The sequence below is a fragment of the Schistocerca piceifrons genome, chromosome X (genome assembly GCF_021461385.2).
Source record: "Schistocerca piceifrons isolate TAMUIC-IGC-003096 chromosome X, iqSchPice1.1, whole genome shotgun sequence".
Classification (NCBI taxonomy): domain Eukaryota; kingdom Metazoa; phylum Arthropoda; class Insecta; order Orthoptera; family Acrididae; genus Schistocerca; species Schistocerca piceifrons.
This window is the reverse complement of record NC_060149.1, coordinates 112,139,321-112,163,579: the sequence shown is the minus strand read 5'-3', so window position 1 is coordinate 112,163,579 and position 24,259 is coordinate 112,139,321. Positions and strand designations below refer to the sequence as shown.

Here is a 24,259-nt window from a genome sequence, read left to right as displayed (position 1 = left end):
TCATGGTGTAGTACGTCATAGAACCAACAGATGGCGCTGTTCCTTTTGAAAGTTTCAGTGACAGAATTAAGCGCCACAATCTTATTTACGAGTGCAAACTAACAGCGAATGTACTTGGCTAACACACATGAATTTACTGAGTTCGCTATGTGTATTAAAAAATGAACACTGTTTTGCTTCTTTCGACAGGTTTTATTTATATTCTTCGCTAGGGAAAAAGGTCTGGAGTTTGCTTCGTGATTTGGGTGCCTACTCATTAAATTGTAATTTCGTTTTGTCAACAAATAAAAATATCTAGAAAACAGTCTCTCTGAACACATCAGATTAGCTGGAAGACTGAGGACTGTGGGGTCTCAAAAATCCAATGACTATCATGAGGCGAGACTTGGTGTGGCTCGAGAAGATCAGGCTTCAACTCGTTCTTTGGAAACTACTTCTGAAAGTGAGGTATGACATAACTCTGACAGAGCATCATGCATTATGTCGTTCCTCACAACCGTTTACTTAGAACTTTTCTCCAACGTAACATCATAGAGCGGAGCTCTTGACTGAAGTGGCGCAGGGGAGCGAGCTATTTACACCCTGAATCGTGCTTATTCCTCAAAATATACCGTTTCTGTATAAATGTGTAAAATTCCCTGTGAGCTTATGTTACGACGCTGCGTGTTGCGGCCATGAACCTCGGAGCAGTCTGTGTATAAAGCAACTGACACCGTGTGGCTGTCTCCCATGTTAGTGAAACAACCAAGCTCCTCAGTCATGTCTCCAAACATACTACCAAACGTTGTATACAAAGAAGCTTTGTAGGAAAAAAAAATAAATGCCACGCATACGAAGTCTTGGGCAAAGCTATAAATAAATACCCGATCAGCGCCGGGTCTCTCAGCTTTTACTTTCAGAATTCGATGAAATTCTTGGTTGACGTTGCTATCTCTTGGCCGAGGGATTGATGACTTCGTCGTTTAGTCAACTAATCAATCCAAAGCTAGCAAGACGAGAAGAGCAGAAGCTGCTTAATGTAGTTCTTCGATCAGCTCAGTAATGTATTTCTTTCGTTACAAATTTTCATTAATATGTCCAGTAAAAATTTAGAGCACTCTAGGCTATTTACTGACTCTTATGTTATTGTAATGCGTGTATTTTTGGTGTTATTACATTCGTTGTACAGAAACTTCGTTTTTCCCCCTACATAATAAGGGGGAGTTCATTTTCAGAGAACCTCTAAATAATTCCTTGAAGTACATGGCCATCAAATGGCTCTGAGCACTATGCGACTTAACTTCTGAGGTTATCAGTCGCCTAGAACTTAGAACTAATTAAACCTAACTAACCTAAGGACAGCACACACATCCATTCCCGAGGCAGGATTCGAACCTGCGACCGTAACGATCGCTCGGTTCCAGACTGTAGCGCCTAGAACCGCACGGCCACTCCGGCCGGCACATGGCCATCAATTTGTTATTTTTTCGCCTCTGACAGGATTAATTATAACGATTTTATTCCTTGCCAGAAGTATTAACTCATCTTGATGTACAGGGTGATTCCGTGATGATACAAATTTTTAGGGATGATTGGAAGAGTAAATTTATCAGTTTGAGGTAAGGGACCCTGGTATGGAAACAACAGTCAAAAGTTGTCTTTTTGGTACATCTGATAGTGAAATTCATGTGCTGGTACTTCAGTTACTGAGATTATAGGGTAAGCACTCTTCGGAGTTGGCAGTATGGACCAAAACAAAAAAGTCTAGTAAACATGGCCTTTAAAATGCATACTTCAACAATTGTGAGGTATTCTTCGTCTTCGCTACTGTGAAACACCTCTCTTCAACTGGAAAAAGGTATAGCTCTTAAGGTACGCGTTTTAGAGCTCATGTTTACTTGGCAATTTTTTCTTGCCTGGGTTCGTACTACCATCTTCGAAGGTTGTCTACCCTACGATCTTAGTAGAAAATGTGCCGGTACACGTATTCCATGGTCGGAGGTATCAGAACGGTTTTCGCTTTAGACTCTGTCGTTTCCGGAGCATGATATCTTATTCCAAACTGATAAGTTTTCCCTTCTCCATAATCCCTGCACGTTTGTATCATCATCACGGAATCACCATGTAATTTACGTGGAAGGTCATCCACATAAATAAAGTGTAAAACTGTTTTCAAAATTGAATTAGACTCCGTAAGTGATTTCTCTCCAGTCACTAAAATCTCGTCTTTCCAGGCTTGATGAACTATTCATATCAGCCTTCTGCATTCTTTGAATCAGACTTAACAAAAACAACTATTTGTTTATCAAAGAATGGATTGCACAAACCTTGAGCTTTTCTAAGAGAAATCATGATCCACGCGAAGGTTCCTGGGCGGATCACAAGAAATACCAAATGTCAATGTTACTTTATTTAATGTTTGTAATATTTCATGAGAATAAATAGCGTTCTCAGTTGAGCAGTCTTTCTGGAATTCACACTACGGAGTGATAATAAAATTGTTTGTAGTTTGGTTTGACACTGCTCTTGAATACATCACTAGCTCGAATATTTTCTAAAATGAGGTCGGAAAGAAAACTGGATGAAAGTTATTTTGTACCTGTCCCGCACCTTTCTCATAAACATAGTTGACAGTGGCCTGCTTTTGATATCTGGAAAAAATGGCAGATGTAGCGATGCATTATATGTACCGTTAAGGACATGAATTATTAAGATGAAATAACTATTCAGAATTGTATATGAAATTGCCTCAAAACAAAATAAACTTTTGTTTTTCAGAACATTTCTTTTCCTAAAGGCTCTTGGTGTACTTATGGTTGCTTAAAGTTCTGTGGAATGTGATTTTGTAACATGCTCCCTTGCTTCGAATGAACAATTTGATCCTAGTCTAACTGATACATTTATGAAGTCAAGATTAAAATTACTTACCACTTGTGGTACATCAGTCACAATATATTCATTCAGTTTAGTTGTGATAGTATCTTTTTCACCGACCTGTTGTCTTGTGGAACTGCTGACCGTCCAAATCAATCGAAAGGCAACTTCACTCTTCTCTAAGAGGTTCCATAGCAGAAGAGTTGTGGTGTGTGTATCCATGTCATTGATGGTGCAGTATCGAAACGATTTGACAGACTCAAAAGTGGGCTGCTACTGAGTGGCAATGTTTAGCTATCGCCCGTGTTAAGTTTTATGCTTCGTAGAGAGGTTGGACGTCGGAGAGACCGGCAGAAAACGTCGGACAGCTAACACAAAGACTGTTGCAAGAGGAATGCAAGACAGTGGAACACCATCATGACCCGTGAAACGTTCTCTTGACATTCTGCAGGACCATCAGTTTAAGTGGGAAACAGTCTCGGCCACTTTGGTTCAGAATCCATCGTCAGAATTCACGCTTGACAGTTCTTTTACTTTGGAAAGACAGCATCATTCATAAAGATAATGCGCCAATGGCTGGAAGGGGCTAATCAAGCCTTCAAACGTACCACACCTTGAGAACCCTTCCATATTCCTTTTCCCCGAGTCTAGTAACACAACAAGATAACCTGAAGAGCGTTCGTCGAGACTGAAAATGTAGGAGTGGGGCAATGTGGGATTTAAGTACTGAGAGGATCTGCGAACCTACCATGTTGGAAATGCAGCGTTGCTGTTACCCCAGCTGATGAAATTATTCAGTGTGGCAGGTGTATGTGACAAATCTAGTCCTTCTAGTGGACTACTAAGTGATGGATTCTCTCTCTCTCTCTCTCTCTCTCACTCTCTCTCTCCCTCTCTCTCTCTCTCCCTCTCTCTCCCTCTCCCCCTCTCCCACTCTCCCCTCACGTACATATTACATATTTATTTTACTCTATCTCGCTATTGTCTTTGAATGTAATCTTCCAGCTTTTTAGTCATAGCTTCGGCGTCATGAAAGCTTTCGCGTGTCATGTGATACTTCTGATCGTCTGTACATAAATATTGGGAATATGTCAAAGTCTGGAAGACGCGTCTGGACTGTAGCGAGCGTAAGGTAGCACTTCTCAGCCGTATAAATACAGCTTTTCGGTTTCAGAATTCTCAATTGCGGGCTAGTGTTATCACGAAGAAGAAATAGCTGCCATCGAGCAACTACCCGGGTTCGATTCCCGGCCGGATTGGGGATTTTCTCTGCCCGGGGACTGGGTGTTCGTGGTTTCCTCATCATTTAATCATCATTCGTGAAAGCTGCTGGATCGTACTGTGTAAAGTTGGGACTCTGTACGGGCGCTGATGACCGCGCAGTTGAGCGCCCAACAAACCAAACATCATCGAGCAACTAAGGCAGAGTTTGCCTGCCCGGTTAGCCGTGTGGTCTAACGCATTGCTTTCCGGCCGGCACGAGTCCGCCGGCTGATTAGTGTCGAGGTCCGGTGTGCCGGCAAGTCTGTAGATGGTTTTCAAGGCGGTTTTCCATCTGCCTCGGCGAATGCGGACTGGTTCCCTTATTCCGCCTCAGTTACACTATGTCGGCGGTTGCTGTGCAGACATTTTCTCCACGTACGCATACACCATAATTAACATTGTGGTTACACTCGTCTGGTGCTCCGTCGTTTCTAGGTCCTCAGTTCCATACAGTACAATACAATCCAGTCGTATCTGTTCCTGCTCAGAAATAAACCATTAAGGGACATATCCTGCAGATTTTTTTAGGAGAATTTGGAATGTTGCCGTTTATGAAATCCCTGTGATCTCAAAAGTTCTGCACGTGCTACACGACAATCTTCTTAAAGGGCGTTTGTCACTAGTTTTAAACATAAACCATCTGTTTTTTGCTCTCTTGACGGTGGCTAATCATGTACACTTAGACGATTAACACGGAAACGAGAAAGCAGGCACGAAATTGTAATGTCGTCTATTGTTAACTCACCGCAGAATTCGCACAAAATGGTGCGGATTTTTGTCTAGTTTTTACCACATAAAATTTAGGTTCTAGTGTACATTCTTTGATCGTCAACTAACATTGCTCGAAATCCGTACAGGCAGAAGTTCAGGCTCCCAGTACTTAAAATCCGAGGACACTGGACGAAAGGATAAGTTTGCTTCTTCCTAAACTCTTCAACTGATATTGAGCAACGACTACTCCAGTCAATCCGTAATGTGGTCAACATGTGTGTTTTTCACGAAATGGCCTTCATAATGCAACACTTCAAAGTTGGCTAACATGGTAATCAGATAAATATAATGACCCATCTTCTCTGTATGGGATACAGGAGTGATCCTCCGAACCAGTAAGTCCACTGAGTGTGGAAGACAATAGCAATTAGTGAGTCAAAGAGCATTGCCATTGGATGTTCTTAGTGTTTAAAGGAAGAACGTCACTTGGAATTAAGAGTTACTTAACTAAATCTTTTCGGGCTTCCAGCCATCTTAGGTGGTTAAAATGCCACAAGCGTTAGAGTGAGCGCTCATCGACCATTGACAAGGGGAAAATGACCATTACCACATGACAATAGCCGAGGAGAGCTCTGTCAAAATACTTGTAGAATTTTAACCACCTGACGTGGCTGGAAGCCAGAGATCAACTTCTTAATTCATATCTCCACGAAGCCATATATTCATACATTACGAGTTACTTTTAAACTCTGTTAAAAAGCTACCAGGTATTAACGTCCAGCTGCCGTCTAGTCGTTACGTGTTATTTGGATGCATTACAGTTCTTTCCGTAATTTCCTGATAGTGTTTGCGATTGTTAGAAAAATATCGTGTTTTTCAGTTGTCATTCATTTCGTTCCTTCTACTGTCTAAACTTAAGTTCAGCGAATGTGTGTGTCAGGCTTACATTCTGGTGTTTACTTCCATCTCCACCTAGTAGTACCTGCGCAACTCATTAAAAGGTAAGTTCTCATTAAATCTCACTTAATTACAGTTTAAGTGAGTGTTAGTGCTTTTTAGTGTACGGAAAAAGTAGCGTCATGTGTGCCAAATGGGATGATGTTTGGGTTGGTATGGGAGAAACTTGTCAGGGCTGTGGGGTTGGAGTTTCATTGGGGTGATTGTAGCTGGGAAGGCAGTGAAGTATAACATGAGGCTCTTCCATGGAGTTGTAGCTTATGTAATCGAGATAAGAGAGTGGTGGAACAGGGAGGAAAGATTTGTGCCCTTCATGCGGAATTAGAAATGGCGTATTTTGGATTACATAGGCTGAAGGGGAAAGAGAGAATGTTACCTGGGAAAAGGCGACAAGTAATAAGCAAAGTTGAAAACCTTGGAATTCACATTTCACATTCCCAATAACAGTCAGTCTGACTTGTTACGTCAAAGAGAAGAGAAGCCACAACTGGCTTTTAAACAGAATGCAGCAGATTTGAAGGACTATCTCTAAGGCTAGGTCAGTAAAAAGTCAAATCGTCGACGAGTCATCCAGATAAGTAGCAATCGTGGGAGCGTTGTACACCAAATGCTACAGAAAAACCTGGGTGTAGAACAGTAGGTCACAAGCATTGTGGAACCTAGCGCCAAGCTTAGCCAGGTAACAGGGAACACAGGGGCTTTGTGTAGAGAAGAGGTTCAAGTAATTACAGTAGAGGAGCAGGAAACAGCCTGGATAGCAGCTTCGAGTATAGCATTACAGGTGACCCGGAGGAAACGTGCAGTTGTAGCACACAGTCATGTGGAGATTTTGCAGCGTCATGATAAACCCTGGGTTAACTCAGCTGACAGAGGTGTAAACAAGAAGCTGAGTGGGTTGCTGTTAGCTGTACCTGTTGCTACAATTGGGAGATAGGGATACACTAATCATGGTCTGCACCTGAACAGGAATTAGCTGAACATCTTGCAGAAAAAGTGAGAGGGGGGGGGAGGCAGGCACATGCACACAGGCAAAATTTCTGTGATTACTGGTGTCATAGGGCAGGTTTTTTTTTTAGCTTAGTCAAAGTGCAGAAAGTCCAGAAATAAATTAGAACAGAACAGGACCATAACATGTTTAACAGTTTCCAGAAAAGCAAAATTATTTTTTTTATCAGAACAATTTGTCAGTATTTGAAAGATGCTTTCCTATTAAGCTATTCAGAAGATTCATTAAAAAGCAAGCTATGGATAACTAAAGGGATTAAAAATTCGTGTACGAGGAAAAGGGAAATATCTATGGAGCCCAGAACAAGTCAAGATCCGGCGTTACATAGATTCTACAAAAAATACTGTAATATCATGATAGAAATCTGCCAAGGGCAGTACTTCTACTTATGACATGTATCGGTTAGAAAAATGCACCGATGATGACTGATGTCAGTCAAAATCGATTTACAGCAAGATAGATAAATTATGCTTCCGCGACTGGTTGCTACATTCTGTACAATTTTATTTCGCGGTCGCTGCACAGAAAGGGAAACTTACGGAGCCCAACATTCAAAAATCTATAAGTGATTCCATCAGAATTGGAGCTTTGTTCAGTTTTAACGATTTCAGCTGTTTCTCAGTACCACTGATACTAATACTTACTTCACTCATCTTTTCAATGGCGCGAGGATTCATTTGGGGCAGTTCTACATCTACATCTACATTGATACTCCGCAAGCCACCCAACGGTGTGTGGCGGAGGGCACTTTACGTGCCACTGTCATTACCTCCCTTTCCTGTTCCAGTCGCGTATGGTTCGCGGGAAGAACGACTGTCTGAAAGCCTCCGTGCGCGCTCTTATCTCTCTAATTTTACATTCGTGATCTCCTCGGGAAGTATAAGTAGGGGGAAGCAATATATTCGATACCTCATCCCGGACTTTCGTTTGTAAAGGAACATTTGAAACCGGAGTTAAGCAGTTCAGCTTTTGCTTTGCTACCTTCAGTTTGTTTCTCATTCGGTAGGGACTGGACACTAACTTTCTGCCACCAACAGCCTTTGCATACGATCAGGAATTCCTTTGGGCTCTGTGAAATATAATAGTCAATGAAAGCATTACACATTGCTCTCTTGACAGCCAAATGCAGTTCATTCAGCGTCTATCTATAGCCCTATGCTTTGTTTTACACGTATTATCCATTAATCTCCGTTTCTTGACAAGTTTCTTTACAGAGACTTTCCCAAGTGACAAATATTTTGTCATTGCTCGGTTACTCCAAAATATTACGTCATAGGACAACAATGAATAATAATAGCCAAAATAAGCAGCCTTAACAGCGTCAGTATTAGCAGTTGCTGCTATAATATGTAGAGCATCAGAGGTAGAGGTAAAATATTGAATGTGTGATCACCATGCTATAGCACTTTGGAATGCAGTTGTTGTAGGGCTGCCAAGATAGTATCACATGCAGCTTTACGCCACTACAATCTTCCAAATGCCCTTTATAAAAATACCTGCAGCACTCCGTGCGCATAAGGAGGGAGTTTATGGATGTGAGTGATATGTTGTTTCACACTAGTTTCTAAAATTGGCAATTCACAGTTCGCCAGACATGGTGACAGAAGCAGAAAGTCAGCGGAAAGGGCCAGGCATTCGCCGAGAACAATTTCCACCGAAGACTCCCACAAATTTCCTTAGTAGATAATACATATTCCCAGCAACATCCACGGGAGGGCTTAAGGCCACTGCGAGAAATGGCACGTCAGAACAGCCTGAAGCATATGGTGCCAACATTAGACTATTCCGGTATTTTGCAGGTGATACGCTGTAGTTAGAAAACTTTGGACTCCACGCAATCTGCACAACCCTGTAACAGATGGAACTCGACCTGTCGGCCCGGTCAGTAATTATCGAAGGTGGAATGTGCAAACCACATATGTACAAAGGCAAGAGGAGTCGATTCGGCTATTACGTCCATTATTGGAATTGCTTCCACCCAATGTGTCAGTCTATCAGTGTCACGTAACATATAGTGGAAACCATGAGATTATGCCAATGGTCCCACGAAATCCAAATGGATGCGCTGTTGTCAACCTTTTGGAAGGCAAAATTTTCCATGTTTTCGGAAGTGTGGCACCCGAACATAAGGCCAGCTGCCTGGACTGGCATTTCCGTAACACTAGGCTACATGAAACAAACTTTGTGGTAGGGTGGGGTTATCGAAACTAACTCTGTGGAACCTAGCTGGGACCAATGGGCGTATAATTTGTGTTGTGAAGTATCACACTGGAGGTGCGAGACGATGCCAGGAATCAGTATTAATTGTACTGTTAACCCAGTGGCGCTGTCTGTTAAGGTCAGTATTATCTTTTAAGCCTTCCTTAAGTGTTTTGCTATTTCATTTAAATCTGTCCACCCACTACAGGTGCTAATAAGGAACAAGTAGTCGGCAACCACACTGTAGGCCCTGTTGACGTGGCATATGTTGATAGCGAATTCCCCCATGTCATAAAGATGACAGAAGCAGCGAGGAGAGCAGTTCTTAATTGGGTGACATATCGCATGTACTAGAAGTCGGTGGTCAGTGAATATGGTAAGCAGATGCTCCTCAATATCATCCTGTAAATACTTCATGGCTTCTTACAAAGCCGATATTTCGCGGTCATAAGCAGACAACAGTGGTGTAGCAGTTGTTTTTGGCCATTTAGTTTGTTGCTGTTATGAACAGTCTTGCCGAAAGTGAAGGGTGTGCCGAAGCGATATTGTTGGGAAGGTCTTTTTTTTTTTTTTTTAGTGTCGGACGTATGTTGCAACCCGGAGGTCCGTTGCAGAGGCTGTTTACGTATTTTTACCTGCGAAGGCGTTAGTCTTTGCAGCAGGTGGGATGTGACGCCTGTAAGAGTTATCCATTGTAGGAATCTGTGAAGTTAATGGAATGTGGCAGTGTGTGGTGTCTGTCTGATGAGTCCTTTACATTCTTGCATTGGTCTGATTCCTTCTTGTCACAATGTCTTCTTGCATAACTGGCATTTGTCCTTGTTTAGTACGAGGGTCAGTCAAAAAGTAATACCTCCTATTTTGTTTTCTACGTTTAATTGTCAGGAAATTTAAATGCAATTACATAGGTTGAAAACCACAACATTGAGGATCATTTTGTCATTTTTCAATGTAATCTCCGCCCATCTCTACAGTTTTGGTCCATCTTTGAACAAGGGCATGTATCCCAGCACGGTAAAAATCACAGCTCTGCTTCCTAAGCCATTGACGCACGGATGTTTTGACGGCCTCCTCATCTTCAAAATGAATCCCACGATGAGTTTCTTTTAGTGGCCCGAACAGATGGAAGTCTGATGGTGCCAGGTCAGGGCTGTATGGGGGATGAGGCAAAACTTCCCATCCAATTTTGACAATCTCGTCAGAGGTGTGACGACTGGTGTGTGGTCTTGCATTGTCATGCAAAAGAAGAACATCTGCCATTGATTTTGTTGGGCGAACTCGCTGAAGACGTGCTTTAAGTTTGTTGAGGGTTGTGACGTATTGAACAGAATTTATTGTGCATCCCTGCTCCAAAAAATCAACCAGAATCACACCCTCTGTATCCCAGAAAACTGTTGCCATAACTTTCCCTGCCGATCGCACAGTTTTGAATTTTTTCTTCCTCGGCGAGCTTGTGTGACGCCACTCCATTGACTGCCTCTTTGATTCGGGTTCAAAAAAATGCACCCATGTTTCGTCCCCGGTCACAATTTTTTTCAGAAACTCATCTCCCTCCAAACGGAAGCGCTGCAAGTGTTGGGAGGCTATTGTTTTCCTTGCCTCTTTATTCTGATCGGTTAACATTCTTGGAACCCACCGTGCACAAACTTTTGAGTACCCCAATTGTTTAATAATCGTGATCACACTGCCTTTACTAAGAGAAATAATGCGACACACTTCATCTGCAGTCACCCGACGGTCACCACGAATGATGTCATCAACTTGCTGAATGTTGTGTGGAGTCACTGCACTCACCGGCCTGCCGCTCCGCTTTTCGTCAGTCAACGGTGTTTGCCCTTCAGCTTCCTTACAACGACGAACCCATCGTCTAACAGTGCTGACATCCACTGTCACAACACCATACACCTTCTTCAGTCTTTCATGAATGCGTATGGGCGTTTCACCTTCTGCATTCAAGAATTCAATCACACAACGCTGTCTCAAACGAACATCGATGTCGGCCATCTTACAAACTTCTGCTGTGCTGCCACCTGTTGACACAGAAAGTTACTACTGCAGTGGATTGCAGAAGAAGGTTTGAGGAATGGCGCCAAATTCAAATTTTTCACTTAATTTCTTTAAGTAGAAAAAAAATGGGAGGCATTACTTTTTGACCGACCCTCGTACTATCCGAAATTCTTCCAGTGCACAGAAGACCATCTGCAGCTACTCCTCATGTTGTTCAGGCAAAGAGGAAAAAATCAGTGTATCGTCTAGTTATGGGAAACAGAACGGGAAGTGACTGAGAGCCATACTGATAAAATGCTGCCAAGTCTGGGCAGAGATTTTTAATGCACGAATCTTGTACAAGTATTCACTTAATACGAAAGGAGTAATGATGGCAGTCTTGTAAATGTCCTCCATTGCCATTGGGATCTGTAGATACACCTTTTCACAATTAATAACACTAAATACTGAAGTACCAGCCAACAACTGAGCGAAGTTCTCATTATTTGGTATAGGATTTCTGTCTGGTACTGTTTGGGGGTTTAGTGCTCTGTAATCCTTGAAAATACTACATGTGCAATTCTTTTTAGACATTAAGTGGATGGAAGAGGCCCATGTACTGTATGAGGGTCACCCATTACCCTGTTTAATAGTTCATTAGCTGCTTTAGCGACGTATAACTTGGCTGGAGCTTCATGGTAGACTGTCGGTCCTTCAGAAGAGTTTATTCTGTGGACAGTATTATCCCAAATGCCACAAAATACTAGACAAAACACAAGCAACACTGCAAGAGTGAGGCTGGACTTTCACACAAACATCTAATTATGATCCACTTAACACATGTTCATAACTGTATATATTGAGCACCTTCCATAATGAAGTCGATAAGATATGGGGACTTTGTCAAATTACTTTGTTGCGCATATTTCACATGGTCGTTGACCCAAGTGGGAGGAGAAATGAAGTCGCTCTCTCTCTCTCTCTCTCTCTCTTTCTCTTTATCATCTCATAATTAAACCGCTCCATATTGTTTGTCGCACTTTGTAAACGGTTTGGTTTCTTAAGTGTTAATGAAAACTGTGTGCTTGTTCCCACTAAACCCTAGTTATCCTCCTTTAGCTCATCGATATGCAACAGGGTTTTGGAACAAATATTGTGCTCAAACATAATGAACTACCTCTGTCAACGCGGACTAAGAAAACATCGTTCTTGTGAAACACAACTAACTCTTTTACTCACACGAAGTGTTGAGCGCAATTGACAAGGGTCTTGAAATTGATTCCGTATTTCTAGATTTCCAGGAGGCTTTAGACACTGTAACACACAAGCGTCTTGTAGTGAAATTGCGTGCTTACGGAATATCGTCTGTCATGTGACTGGAATCGTGATTTCCTGTTGGAGAGGTCACAGTTCGTAGTAATGTACGGGAACTCATAGAGTAAAACAAAAGTTATTTCTGGCATTCGCCAAGATGATTATGTCTGTTGTCAAGTAATCAGAAGATCAAAATGAATTGCAAAACCGATTTAGAAAAGACATCTGTATGATGCGAAAATTGGCAGTTGACCTTAAATAATGAAAAGTGTGAGGTCATCCCCATGAGTGCTAAAAGGAATCCGTTACAAGTCGATTACACGATAAATCACTCAAATCTCAAGACCGTAAATTCAACTCCATACCTAGGCATTGCTATTACGAACAACTTAAAATGTAAAGAATACATAGTAGGCTGGTCGCGGCGGAGGTTAGTCCTCCCTCGGGCATGGGTGTGTGTGTGTGTGTGTGTGTGTGTGTGTGTGTGTGTCCTTAGGATAATTTAGATTAAGTAGTGTGTAAGCTTAGGGACTGATGACCTTAGCAGTTAAGTCCCGTAAGATTTCACACAATACGTAGTAAATGTTGCGGTGAAAACAAACCAAAGCTTGCTGTTTATTGGCGGACCACTTAGAAAATGTAACATATCTACTAAAGCGACTGCCTACATTACTCTTGTTCGTCCTCTTTCGGAGTTCCGCTGCTCAGTGTGGAATCCTTCCCGGATAGGATTGATGTAGTACATCGAGAAAATTCAAATAACGTTAGATTTAGTATTATTCCGAACTAGGACCTAGTGTGTCACGGACATGGTACGGGATTTGAGGGTGGACATGACTAAAACAAAGGCGTTTTTCGTTGCTGCAGAATCTTCTCACGAAATTTCAATCACAAATTTCTCCTCCGAATTCAAATTTTTTTTTATTGGCACGGATTTACATAGGGGTAACGTTCATCAAAATAGAATAAGGAAAATCAACACTCAAACGGAAAGATACAAGTGTTTGTTTTTTCCGCGCACTGTTAGAGATCGGAATAATAGAGAATTAGTGTGTAGGTGGTTCGATGAACCCTCTGCCGGGCACTTAAGTGTGATTTGCAGATAACCGTTGTGGATGTAGACGGAGTTTCAGAAGCTGTTCTTTAGACTGCTATCCGTTCACGTAACAGTGATCATACTGCTGGAAGCCAAATCTGAATGAACTCATGAAACAAATCTCCATCTCGGATATTTGCTGAGGCTGCATTGTGTATAGGCCTAAATTCTATCGTGATCAGTCACCCGATGTGTTCCAGCTAGCTACTTGGTTCAAGTATCTCCTTTGTAGCATATACAGTGAAAATTTAATCATGTAGTGGAAAAAAAAAGAAAAATTCACTATTATTGGAGACATGGCTTCAAAAAAGAATTGTTTTCTTCACTTAGTTTTTCTCATTAATTTACTCATGTGAACAGTCTCACAGCTATTTTGATACATGGAATGTGTAGAATAGTACAAAACAGAATAATAAGTCTCAGTCGTACTACACGCCTAAACGAAGTTGCCACAAGGCGCTGTGGCTGATGGGAGCAACCCTAAAGGCATTTTCCATTCACAGTCGCTCCCATCAGCCATCGCGTCGAGTGTCAAATTTGTTTAGGCGATTCATACGTACGGCCAGATTTAGTTCAATGTTGTTCTTGCCATTATAATGTTTACAATTTATTTCACATTGCTTTAAGTGTTTCCAGGAGCATGTGGAGACGATCCCGACTCGACTTCCAAAGCTGACGTCTTCAAAACCAGCGGCTAATCCACTTCAGTTCATCAAAGTTGGTCCCTGTGACTTGTATCGATCAGCGCAGGAGCAAATTCGAAAAGTAGAAGAAGTGAAGAAAATAAAGGAAAAGCGAGATGAAGCTGAGGATTGGCAATCGGTAACTTGAAGGATAAACAGTACTAACATTTTCAAATTCTTAGTTTCAGATTATTTGTTAATATATTAAATGCTTTCTGTCTGGAAGAGGTGGTTTTATGTTGTTAGGAAAGTAATTTTTATGTTGACGGAATCTTTCGTCGGTTCATGGTAGAAAACATTGTAAGAAATGAGAAGCACCAGTTTGCTTTTGTTCTACAGAATTACTTTTATTGTGTTAATCGGTTTTCGGCTTACAAAGCCTGCATCAGACATTTACTGAGTATTGTCACCAAAGAAGTTACAATGTTTGCAAACATTGGTCAAGAAATTACACGTCTAGATTTAAGTAGAAACATACAGTAAGTAACATCTTTGACAGTGTGGTGGCAATGCAATGAAAAAGTAAAAAATTTAACAGTAAACAAATAAAAATGGAGTAGACAGAAAAGCCTTAACACAAAATAGGAACAGCAACTCCATTCTCTCTTGACTCTTGTTTCCGTTATAAATTACTCTACAATCTTCTGATGTAAAGTACTATTTCCAGCCCAACTCCTCGCATAGTTCTAAAACTTGGCACTTTTTCATAGTCTTTTTGACTTCATCTTGTTTCCATATTTAATAGGATTCGCACATTCCATGTACCAATGTTCAATTTATCTTTCTCTTCTTTTTATAGTCTTCCTACTTCTCCTCTGCAAGGATTTCATTCAGTGATGACCTAATAAGCGTCGCCATTCCTCCTGCAGGACCATGGAATGATATTCGTATGCAGATTGGCACTGACAAGTGTAAACATGATCAGAGGGGAAACTTGTGAAGGCGGACCACACTCATTTAGATGAAGATCTTAGTACTGAAAACCTAGAGTCTGGGGAGACTTAAAGTAACCTTGGATAGAGGAAAATAATTCAGTTTGTTATAAAATAACTTTCTGCTGTCACACAAGATTTTCTTTTGTTTATTTCTTGTATGATACATCTGGGAAATGATTCCACTTCAGAAACAGAATTTATCTAGTTGCATCAAATAAGAAATAAGAGATCTATGAGTGGCAGCAGAAAAACTATTTTATAACAAACAGAAGCATTGTATTTACAGTAACAGTCTTTTGCCAACCATTTAAATGGGAAATCTGTACAGTGGGATGTAATTAGATTGCAAAAGAGAAAGTGAAGAAAAACAGTATTTCAAGAACACTGCAGGGGGGAAATTTGCTCTTACAAACTGAACTGAAATCAAAAAACCAAATTACAGCTGTAGGATAGACTGAACCCAATATGATATTTTATTTGGTAATTTGCTGAACGAAGGGAAAAACTCGATCAAAAACCTCAACCTCAAGTGGTGGAGAGCAGGCCATGCTTCAGGCAGCTAATGTAGGTTGGGACCAACTGTCTCTCAGAAAAAGGAGCCATTCTCTGTTAAGTGCCAGTGGTCTCCTTGGAGGAAAGATGAGTGGATAGAAGAGGTAGGGTACCCACTTTGTCTTAAGATGGAAAACTACGCATGAAGATTGCTGAGTGACCAAGGTTAGTGGTATGGAGGAAAAGCAACAGGAAACTACCACATTAAAGATCCACCTGGATATCCCACTTGTAGCAATGATGTATCTTTACTGAATGTGGGTTTCAGATCCCATCATCCGGCAGGAGGAATGGTGAGGCTTATTAGGTCATCACTGAATGAAATCCTTGCAGAGAAGAAGTAGGAAGACCATAAAAAGAAGAGAAAGATAAATTGAACATTGGTACATGGAATGTGTGAATACTACTAAATATGTAAACAAGATGAAGTCAAAAAGACTATGAAAAAGGCCAACTGAGTATTTTAGAACTATGTGAGAGGAGTTGGGCTAGAAATAATCACTTTACGTCAGAAGATTGTAGAGTAATTTATAACAGATACAAGAGTCAAGAGAGACTGGAGTTGCAGTTATATTAACAAAGAAGTGGATGCATAATTTAATGAACACATACTGTGTGAGTGATAGTATATAAATGGAAAAGGTAAAAGCTAGCCCAGTTGATATAAAAATAACTTAAATGTATATATACAAACAGTAATGATTAACAAATATGAAATATTCATGACTCCAGTGAAGAGCTGATGGAAATGATGCATCAAAAACAATGTTATTCTCATGGGAGATTTTAATGCACTGGTACCCATATAAGATACCTACAAGTATGCTGTTAAGTTTGGATTGGGAAGAATCAATTCAAGAGATAAGAAATTTTTAGAATTTTGTGAACATCATGAGATGGTTTTAACAAACACATATTCTGAAGCTCCAGAGGGAAGGTGCTACATGTGGAGATAGTGGGAGATACATGACTGATTATATAATAGTAAAGCAAAGGCACAGGAACCAAGTAAAATATTCACAGTTGCCCAGGTGCTAATAGAGATAGGGGCCATACAAATATTGTGGCAAAATGCAATGTAGGATTTAAGCAGCACCAGCTGAAATACCTAAGGGAAAGGTAATATATAAATTTAAGGTTACAGAGGCTGCGTAGGAATTAAAGCATGCAACGATGGAATCACACAGGGTCAAAAGGAGCTGGGATGCTTTCGTGTCAAATATAACTAATACAGACACTTTAGGAATTAGGTAGTTAGGACGGTGAAAACATTGGATGACCCCAGAAATATTGGAATTTGTTGATAAAAGGAGTAGACCAAAAGAGAGCCCTGATCAATGTAACACTATCAGAAACAAGATACCAACAATGTGACATTTAGAGAAAATAAAGTCTGGGAAAAATTGAACAAAGAAGTGAGTGGCCATTTTAAATATGGTTAACAGGATGAAGCTTACTTAAAGGTTAAACTGTTGCAGCGTAGACAGAGAACCAACAGTAATTCTGTGACAGATAAAAATGATAAGCTGTCTTTTGACACAGATGTGACATGTGAAGAGTTTATTGAAGACATGTACAGTAACACTAAATTTCCTTGCAGTAAATAGATGAAAATCAAATGAAGCAATGAGTGTACATTACCTCCCTGCAGAGCTCCTACAGCAAATAAGTGTCAACATTAAAAGCAAATTGTTTACCCTGGTATCTAAATGTTACAAAGAGGATATGTACCCCACCAGACTTCACAATTCTTAGAACTGTTGCAGACAGTACAAGTTCTGTCATGTGCATCAAAAGTATTACTGTGAATGATTAAAGAGATGATTAAAAAAAAACAAATTTTAAATTAGCCAATGATCAGTTTGACTTCAAATTACCACAATGAATGAGCAAAGAAATATTGGCACTGTGTCCAACTTTCTGAAGAAGATTAGAAGGAAACAGAAAAACATATTCACCACTTCTTGACCAGGAAATGGCATTTGATATGATTAATTGGAAGTTTATATTTAAAATGATGCGCAAAGCAGAACTTGACTGTAAAGATGGGCCATTGTACTTTAGAGCATGTACAAAAGTCAAAGTAAAGAATTGAATATTAATGATGGCAAGAAAGAAGCATAAAATCAGAAGGAGAATGAGACAGGGATGCCCTCCACTATATTACTTATTTAATATGTTCATCGAGCAGACAATAACAGTGAAAGCAATTAAGACTGGAATCAAAAGCAATTGTATAAATTTGCAACAGATTTACCAGTGGCACTATAATAGTGGCAGACTCGGGGAAACATCTAAATAAAATGCTTAAGGCCTTAAATAAAGAAATAACTAAGCTAAAAATATACTGGCTTGATAAGTCACAGTTATAGACAAGAAAGGAGGTGGAAGTAGCAGAATTTTGTTGCCTTAGTAGCAATGCGGAAGAAAACAAGCTATGTCTCAGTGAAATAGAGGAATACTACTGGCCAAGAGCATCATCCAAAGGAACCACCACCATCTGCTGAACAATCACATCAGCTTCCACACTAAGAAAAGATTTGTAAACATGTTTGTATAAAATTTGCTGGGCACTTAATCAGACATTATTATTATTATTATTATTATTATTATTATTATTATTATTATTATTATTATTATTATTTATTTTGAGATGCTAAAGTTGCTTACTGTATATGGTGTACTTCACTGAATAGCTGACCTTGACAGAGGATACGTGACACTTAAGGAAGGACGACAAAGTCTGAGGCAAATAAATGTGTATTACAGTGCTATAGTTGGATTTGTCAGGCATAAAATCCAGCACATACATGGTGCACTAATGCACAAATAATACAGTCTGACATGGCAAATGAAAAGGTATCATTGCCTAGATTAAGGAATGCTGAAAGGCAATTCAAACGGAATGCAGAAGGTACTCATACTGGCTCATTCCCACAAAGTAACCTCAAAATGGAAACTGAGAATAAGCTAAACAAAACCTGGGTCTGCATGTTGTTTACCAAAAAACCCTGGCGAACTGAAATATTGACAGATAAGATGCACATGTGGCAAAAGAGGAAGATTAAGAGCGGAGTCAGAAGCTCTCATAGTGGTTGCACAAGATCAGTCCTTAAAGAGGAGAAAAGATGAATATATAAGGAAAAGCACCCAAAATTATAAATGTTAACTTTGTGGAATATACTTCGATGCCACAGGCCACATGATACCAGGCTGTTCCATCTTCGTGAAGAATGAATACTTAGAGGCACAATCAATTGTGCTCATACAGTCATTAGTAAATACTCAGATCTCGCAACCAAATGGTATGACCATGTATGAAGCAGCTAAGACAGCTGGCCTTAATACTGACCCACATGATCAACAAATATGAACTGACTGAATGGTAGCAGCTAATAAGCCTGACATTGTTGTATTTCAACCAAATGAAAATATCATGCCCCTTAGTTGATGCTTCCATTCTGTGTGATGGATGATGATAATGATGACAACACACGCCCAGTCCCCAGGTAGAGAAAAAACCCCAACCCGGCTGTGAATCGAACCTGGGACCCCATGATCCAGAGGCAGCAACACTAGCCACTAGACCACAAGCTGTATCGTTGATGTTCTTGGATCAGTACTACGTAACCCAAAGAGCAGTCTGTCTTGGAACCCTAGAGCACAGTAAAGACACTGAAATACTAGGTACAGTACTCTTTGGAACAGTCCATCTCTCGGATGAAGTATTTTAAAATTGCTAAGTCACCAGACCTACTCTTGAGAAAGCTGGAAGTAACTTGGAGTAGACTTAGCTGTAGCCACTAATGTAATTTCTGTTGTGATAAATAAATTTGTTGTTGTAACTGGTGAAAATTGGTGAATAATACAGGTTGAGGAAGACTAAGAAATCATTCATGAACAGCATATCACACTGTCTCAAAGACATCTAGAACTTAGAGGCAAAAGTCAGTCCCATGTGTCATCTAATGCAGAAAGGACAAAACTCCAAAACTCAAACTGACCACAGAAAACAGCTGGCTCCACTGAACATTATTAATGCTGCTCTTTCTGTTATTCAAATAACAGAAGTGAAACTGCTCACATACGGTGAAGCACCAACAAAACTAGAACAAGTAAATTCACTGCAATGAAATCTTGCCAAACAATTAAAACCAAAGTGGAAGCTCAAACTGGGACTGAAAAATAAGTGTGATAGCTCGTGTAAGCAACTCGAAGAACATGAAAGAGCATAAGTTGAATGAAAAAAGAACAAAGGGGATCTTAAAATAAGTGCTGGCTGAATACAAGAAAAATTGAAGCTTTGGAAATTGTGAAGCAACAGCCAGAGAAATTGGAAGATCATAGACCAGGACCATCCAGTAGCTGCAGTTTCCAATCAAACAAGGAGCAGTTGTTACAGAGCCTTAATCAGCAAGCATATATACAAATTGAAAACCAGAGAAGTGGCCGCAACCCAGTGCTGGAAAAATGTCTGTAGAACTGAAAAAGAGCACAACAAACCTACAGAGAGGACAAAGGACTTAGAGAAGAAATTTTTTAAGAACAGATTGCAACAACTAGAGATAAAAACAGAAATGAGCAACTAAAAGAATAAAAGTCAAGAACAGGACATCTCCTCACAATGATCAACTGCACAGTTACTGGCTCAAGTACCTAACAGGTCTGCAGGTGAAAATGGCCAAACTGTTTAACATAATGTTGCAGACAAAAAAGGTCAGTGAATGGCTAAGAGCTATAAAAATGTATTTAATACATGATGACACAGCTAAAGTGACAATAACACATCTGCTCACAATGATAAAGTTGCTGAGAGGCATCACAGACAGCAACAGAATTTCTGGAAGAAAACATCATACTAGTAGAACAAAAAGATAACAAACAAAGAAGCAGGAGCACAAGAAACCAGCATATGATCAAGAAAATAAGTCTGGAAAACTGTAAAAGCTGGAAAACAAATCTAACTAGAAGCTGAATTGACTACAAAAAAGCCTTAGATCACTGCCACGCAGTTGGATCATAACATACACGGAAACCTTCAGGGTCAGGGGGGGGGGAAAAAAAAAAAAAAAAAAAAAAAACAGAACATGCTGTGGAGCACTAGAAAACGGTAGTACCTGTCGGTGATGAGTCACAGACTAGTTAACATCAAGAGAGGCATTTTCCACAGGGACTCACAGTCCCTAGTACTGTTAATGATCACTGTGATCCCACTGCCAACTATTGTACAGAAAGCAAATCTGAGCTATCAGACAGGGAGAAATTCTCAGATAATATCCCATCAGCTGTACATGGATGACTTGAAACTCTATGGAAGATGTAAAATTGAAATACAGCGTCTAAATAATACAGTCTGAATTGTCAGCATGGATTTCAGCTTAGACATATGTGCCACACTGACACTAAAGAAGGGCACAATCTCAGAAGGTGAAAGCATCGAAATGCCAGATGAGACACCCAACAAGTGCCACCAGCCAGAAGCCTACAAATGCATAAGTGCTTAAGAATTGGAAAACATGAAGCATGGGCATTTTGAAAAAAATACGATCAGCAGAGAGTACATGCAAAGCATCAGATACATTTTGAAAAGCAAACTACATGGTGGCAACAGTACCAAGGCAGTAAACGCCTGCCTGCATAGCTGAGCATGTTACCATGCCACTTCATGGAGACAACCCTGTCTTGAATCAAATCCATCTCGAGGATTAACAATCGGGGGTGGTGAGCTGACTGCCTGGATATGGTTTTTAGGCAGTGTCCAACATCCATTTAGGTAAATACTGAGTTGGTTCACACGACCCCCTCTCAGATACACGCTATGAAAACATTAGGAAAATGTTATCACACTTGAACATTAGGTTTACTCTACATGTTGACAGATAAGCTATGCAGATTCCGTCCTGGTGGAAGTGGTGGTGTCAGGAATGGCATGCAGGTACCACTTGTCACTAACAATCCCTCAACCCATATGACAATACTGACTCTGTTGAACACTGGAAAAGCAAGAAAGAAGAAAAACAGCTACTGTCAAGGGAATCAATATTCTAACTATACTAGTCACTAAAGACATTGCAGGCATTTTGAACTGGACAAAACTACAGCTCAATAATTGGGCCAGGACAACAAGAAAACATACAATAATTGACAATTCAGCCTTGCAGTGAGAGAGAGAGAGAGAGAGAGAGAAAAAGAAAGCTGTACACAGAAACACAGAAGAAAGAGGACTCTTGCAAATGAGGCAGAGAGTGGAAGAAGGTAAGCATGCAGTAGCAGACTGTGAGAAACATAGCGGAGACTCAGCTTTCAGTTGTTGACTTAAATCGGTGAATATCAGACCAAGAATTAATACCAGACACTTTCAGTCCAATGCCAAATTGACAGCTCCTGCAATAAAGCACTGCATGGGGAGTTTTCGAGGAGACCAAATGCAAAATAGATATGGCAAAGACTTAGTCTTGGCTGATCAATGGAACTGTAAAGAAGGAAACTGAAGGACTTTCTTTTACTGTGAAGAAACACATCATCAGAACTAATGCCATCAAAGCCAGAATTAAGTAGTCAGAAGAAGATTCAAAGTGCATACTATGCAAAGGAGCCGAGGGAATGACTGAGCCGTTCGTTCACTCAGACTGATTACAAGCAAAGGCATGACACTATGGCACAAATTAAACACTGTAGCTTGTGCCCAAATTACCATTTGCTGTGGGCAAATAACAGATGGGACAACGAGCCAGAAAAAGTTGTTAAAAATGAGAATGGTAAATTACTACAGAGCTTCAAACTTGAGACACATCAAATGTTGGAACACAATATGCCAGACATCATAATTGTGGAGGAATTGTGTGTTGATCATTGAAATTGTGATCCTAAGTGAGAGCTGAACTGACAAGAAATGACTTAAAAACTTGTCATATAGAAGGATTTGAAAATCAAACTAAATCCACTCTGGCATAAACCAGTGAAAGTGGCTCCAGTGGTTCTCGGCACACTGATAGCACTGCCAAAAGATCTTTGCGGGCACTTAAAAACCATTGGCACTGATAAAACATCCATCTGTCAGTGTCAAGACACTGCTTCTGGGGTCTACATGGATTATCCTCTGGCACATCATGCAGTTCTAAGTACTTGGAAAGTGTCAGACTAGTGATGAAACATGAAATCTTGAATAACACTCTCATTCTCTGTGTTTTTGGTGGTGGTGGTGGTGGTGGTGGTGGTGGTGGTGGTGGTGGTGGTGGTGGTGGTGCTGCTGCTGTGTGAAAGACTGAAATAAGATTTCAGCACTGGAGCATGTGTTACCCTCCCAGTCCATATTCATCCCCCAAACTCGATGCTGGTGCTCTTCATAGATCATGTACATTTTTAATCATTCTCATATCAATAATGTGTTTTAACCAACTAACATGATTTTGAAAGTCTCTTGGAAATATCTAGTTTCCTTAATTACTGTTTGGCACTGTTTACAGAAATAAATTACATACTTCCTTAAATTTCAGAACCTTGACAACTGGAAGAACAGCCGCAGAAAACGCCAAGAACATATTATTGAGAGAGTGGTAGAAGTTAAGAAATTTGAGCTGGAAGAATACGATCGAAATCGAAAACGCAGTAAAACTTTCAATGAAATGATGGAAGAACGGTTAGTAAATATCAAGCTTGTCATTCTGTTGAGCAGAGTGTTTTTTTACTTATAGTGTTTAAAATAGCTTCCACAGTTAATCATTACTGACTTTCACATCATTCATACATACTCTGCATTGCCACCATGTGATGCATGGTGGAGGATACCTTGTATCACCACTAGTTGTTCCGTTTCCTGTTCCACTCACATACATAGCAAGGGGAAAACATCACTCTAGAAACCTCTGTATTGCCCCCCTAACTTCTCTTAACTTGTATTCACAGTCCTTAAGTTAGATCTGCATTAGTGGCTGTAGAGTAATTTAGCAGTCAGTCACAGATGCAGCTTCTCCGAACTGTATAAATAGCGTTGCAAAAAAAGAACGTCTTCTTGTTTCCAAGTATTCACTTTTGATTTGTGAGGCATTTCCATCAAACTAGTGTATTGATGAAAAATACGGTAACAAATGCAGCAGTAGGTCTGTGAATTGCTTTGTCTTCTTGAATCCTGCCTGGTGGTGATCCTAAACACTCAAACAGTACTCAAGAATAGGTTGCACTAACATTCTGTATACAGTCTCCTTTACACTTCAGTAGAAATGTCCCCTTAAACCAGAGTTGACCATCTGCCTTCCTTAGTCGACCTCATGTGCTTTACCATTTCATATCACTTTGCAACATTATGCCTCAAAATTTAACTATTGTGATTGTGTCAAACAGTACAACACTAATACTGTATTTAAACATCACAGGATTGTTTTTCCTACTCATCTGTATTAAGTTGAATTCTTCTACATTTAGAGCAAGCTGCAATTCACCATACCAAATAGAAACTGTCCAAATCATCCTGTATCCTCCTACAGTCACTTGATAATGAAGCCTTCCTGTACACTACAGCATCATAAGCAAACAGTTGCAGATTCCTGTTCACCCTGTCTATCAATCAGTCATATCACATTTCCCTGGGACACTCGCGATGATACCCTTGTCTCTGATAAACACTCAGCATCTAGGATAACATAGTGTGTTCTGTTATTGAAGAAGTCTTTGGAGCCTTCAGATGTCTGAGAACCTAATCTGTATC

General features: G+C 40.2%; 1 protein-coding gene across 4 annotated transcripts in view; it reads left to right on the top strand.

The window, feature by feature from the left end:
• Positions 1 to 24,259, top strand: part of LOC124721418 — a 170,827-nt gene that overhangs the window by 66,541 nt on the left and 80,027 nt on the right. For 3 of the 4 annotated variants that reach the window (XM_047246391.1, XM_047246390.1, XM_047246388.1), the window contains exons 3-4: positions 14,013 to 14,207; positions 23,052 to 23,194. In XM_047246391.1, coding sequence (XP_047102347.1) covers positions 14,013 to 14,207; positions 23,052 to 23,194 — 338 coding nt within the window. The remainder of the gene's footprint in view (positions 1 to 14,012; positions 14,208 to 23,051; positions 23,195 to 24,259) is intronic. The other variant, XM_047246389.1, reaches the window with a different exon arrangement.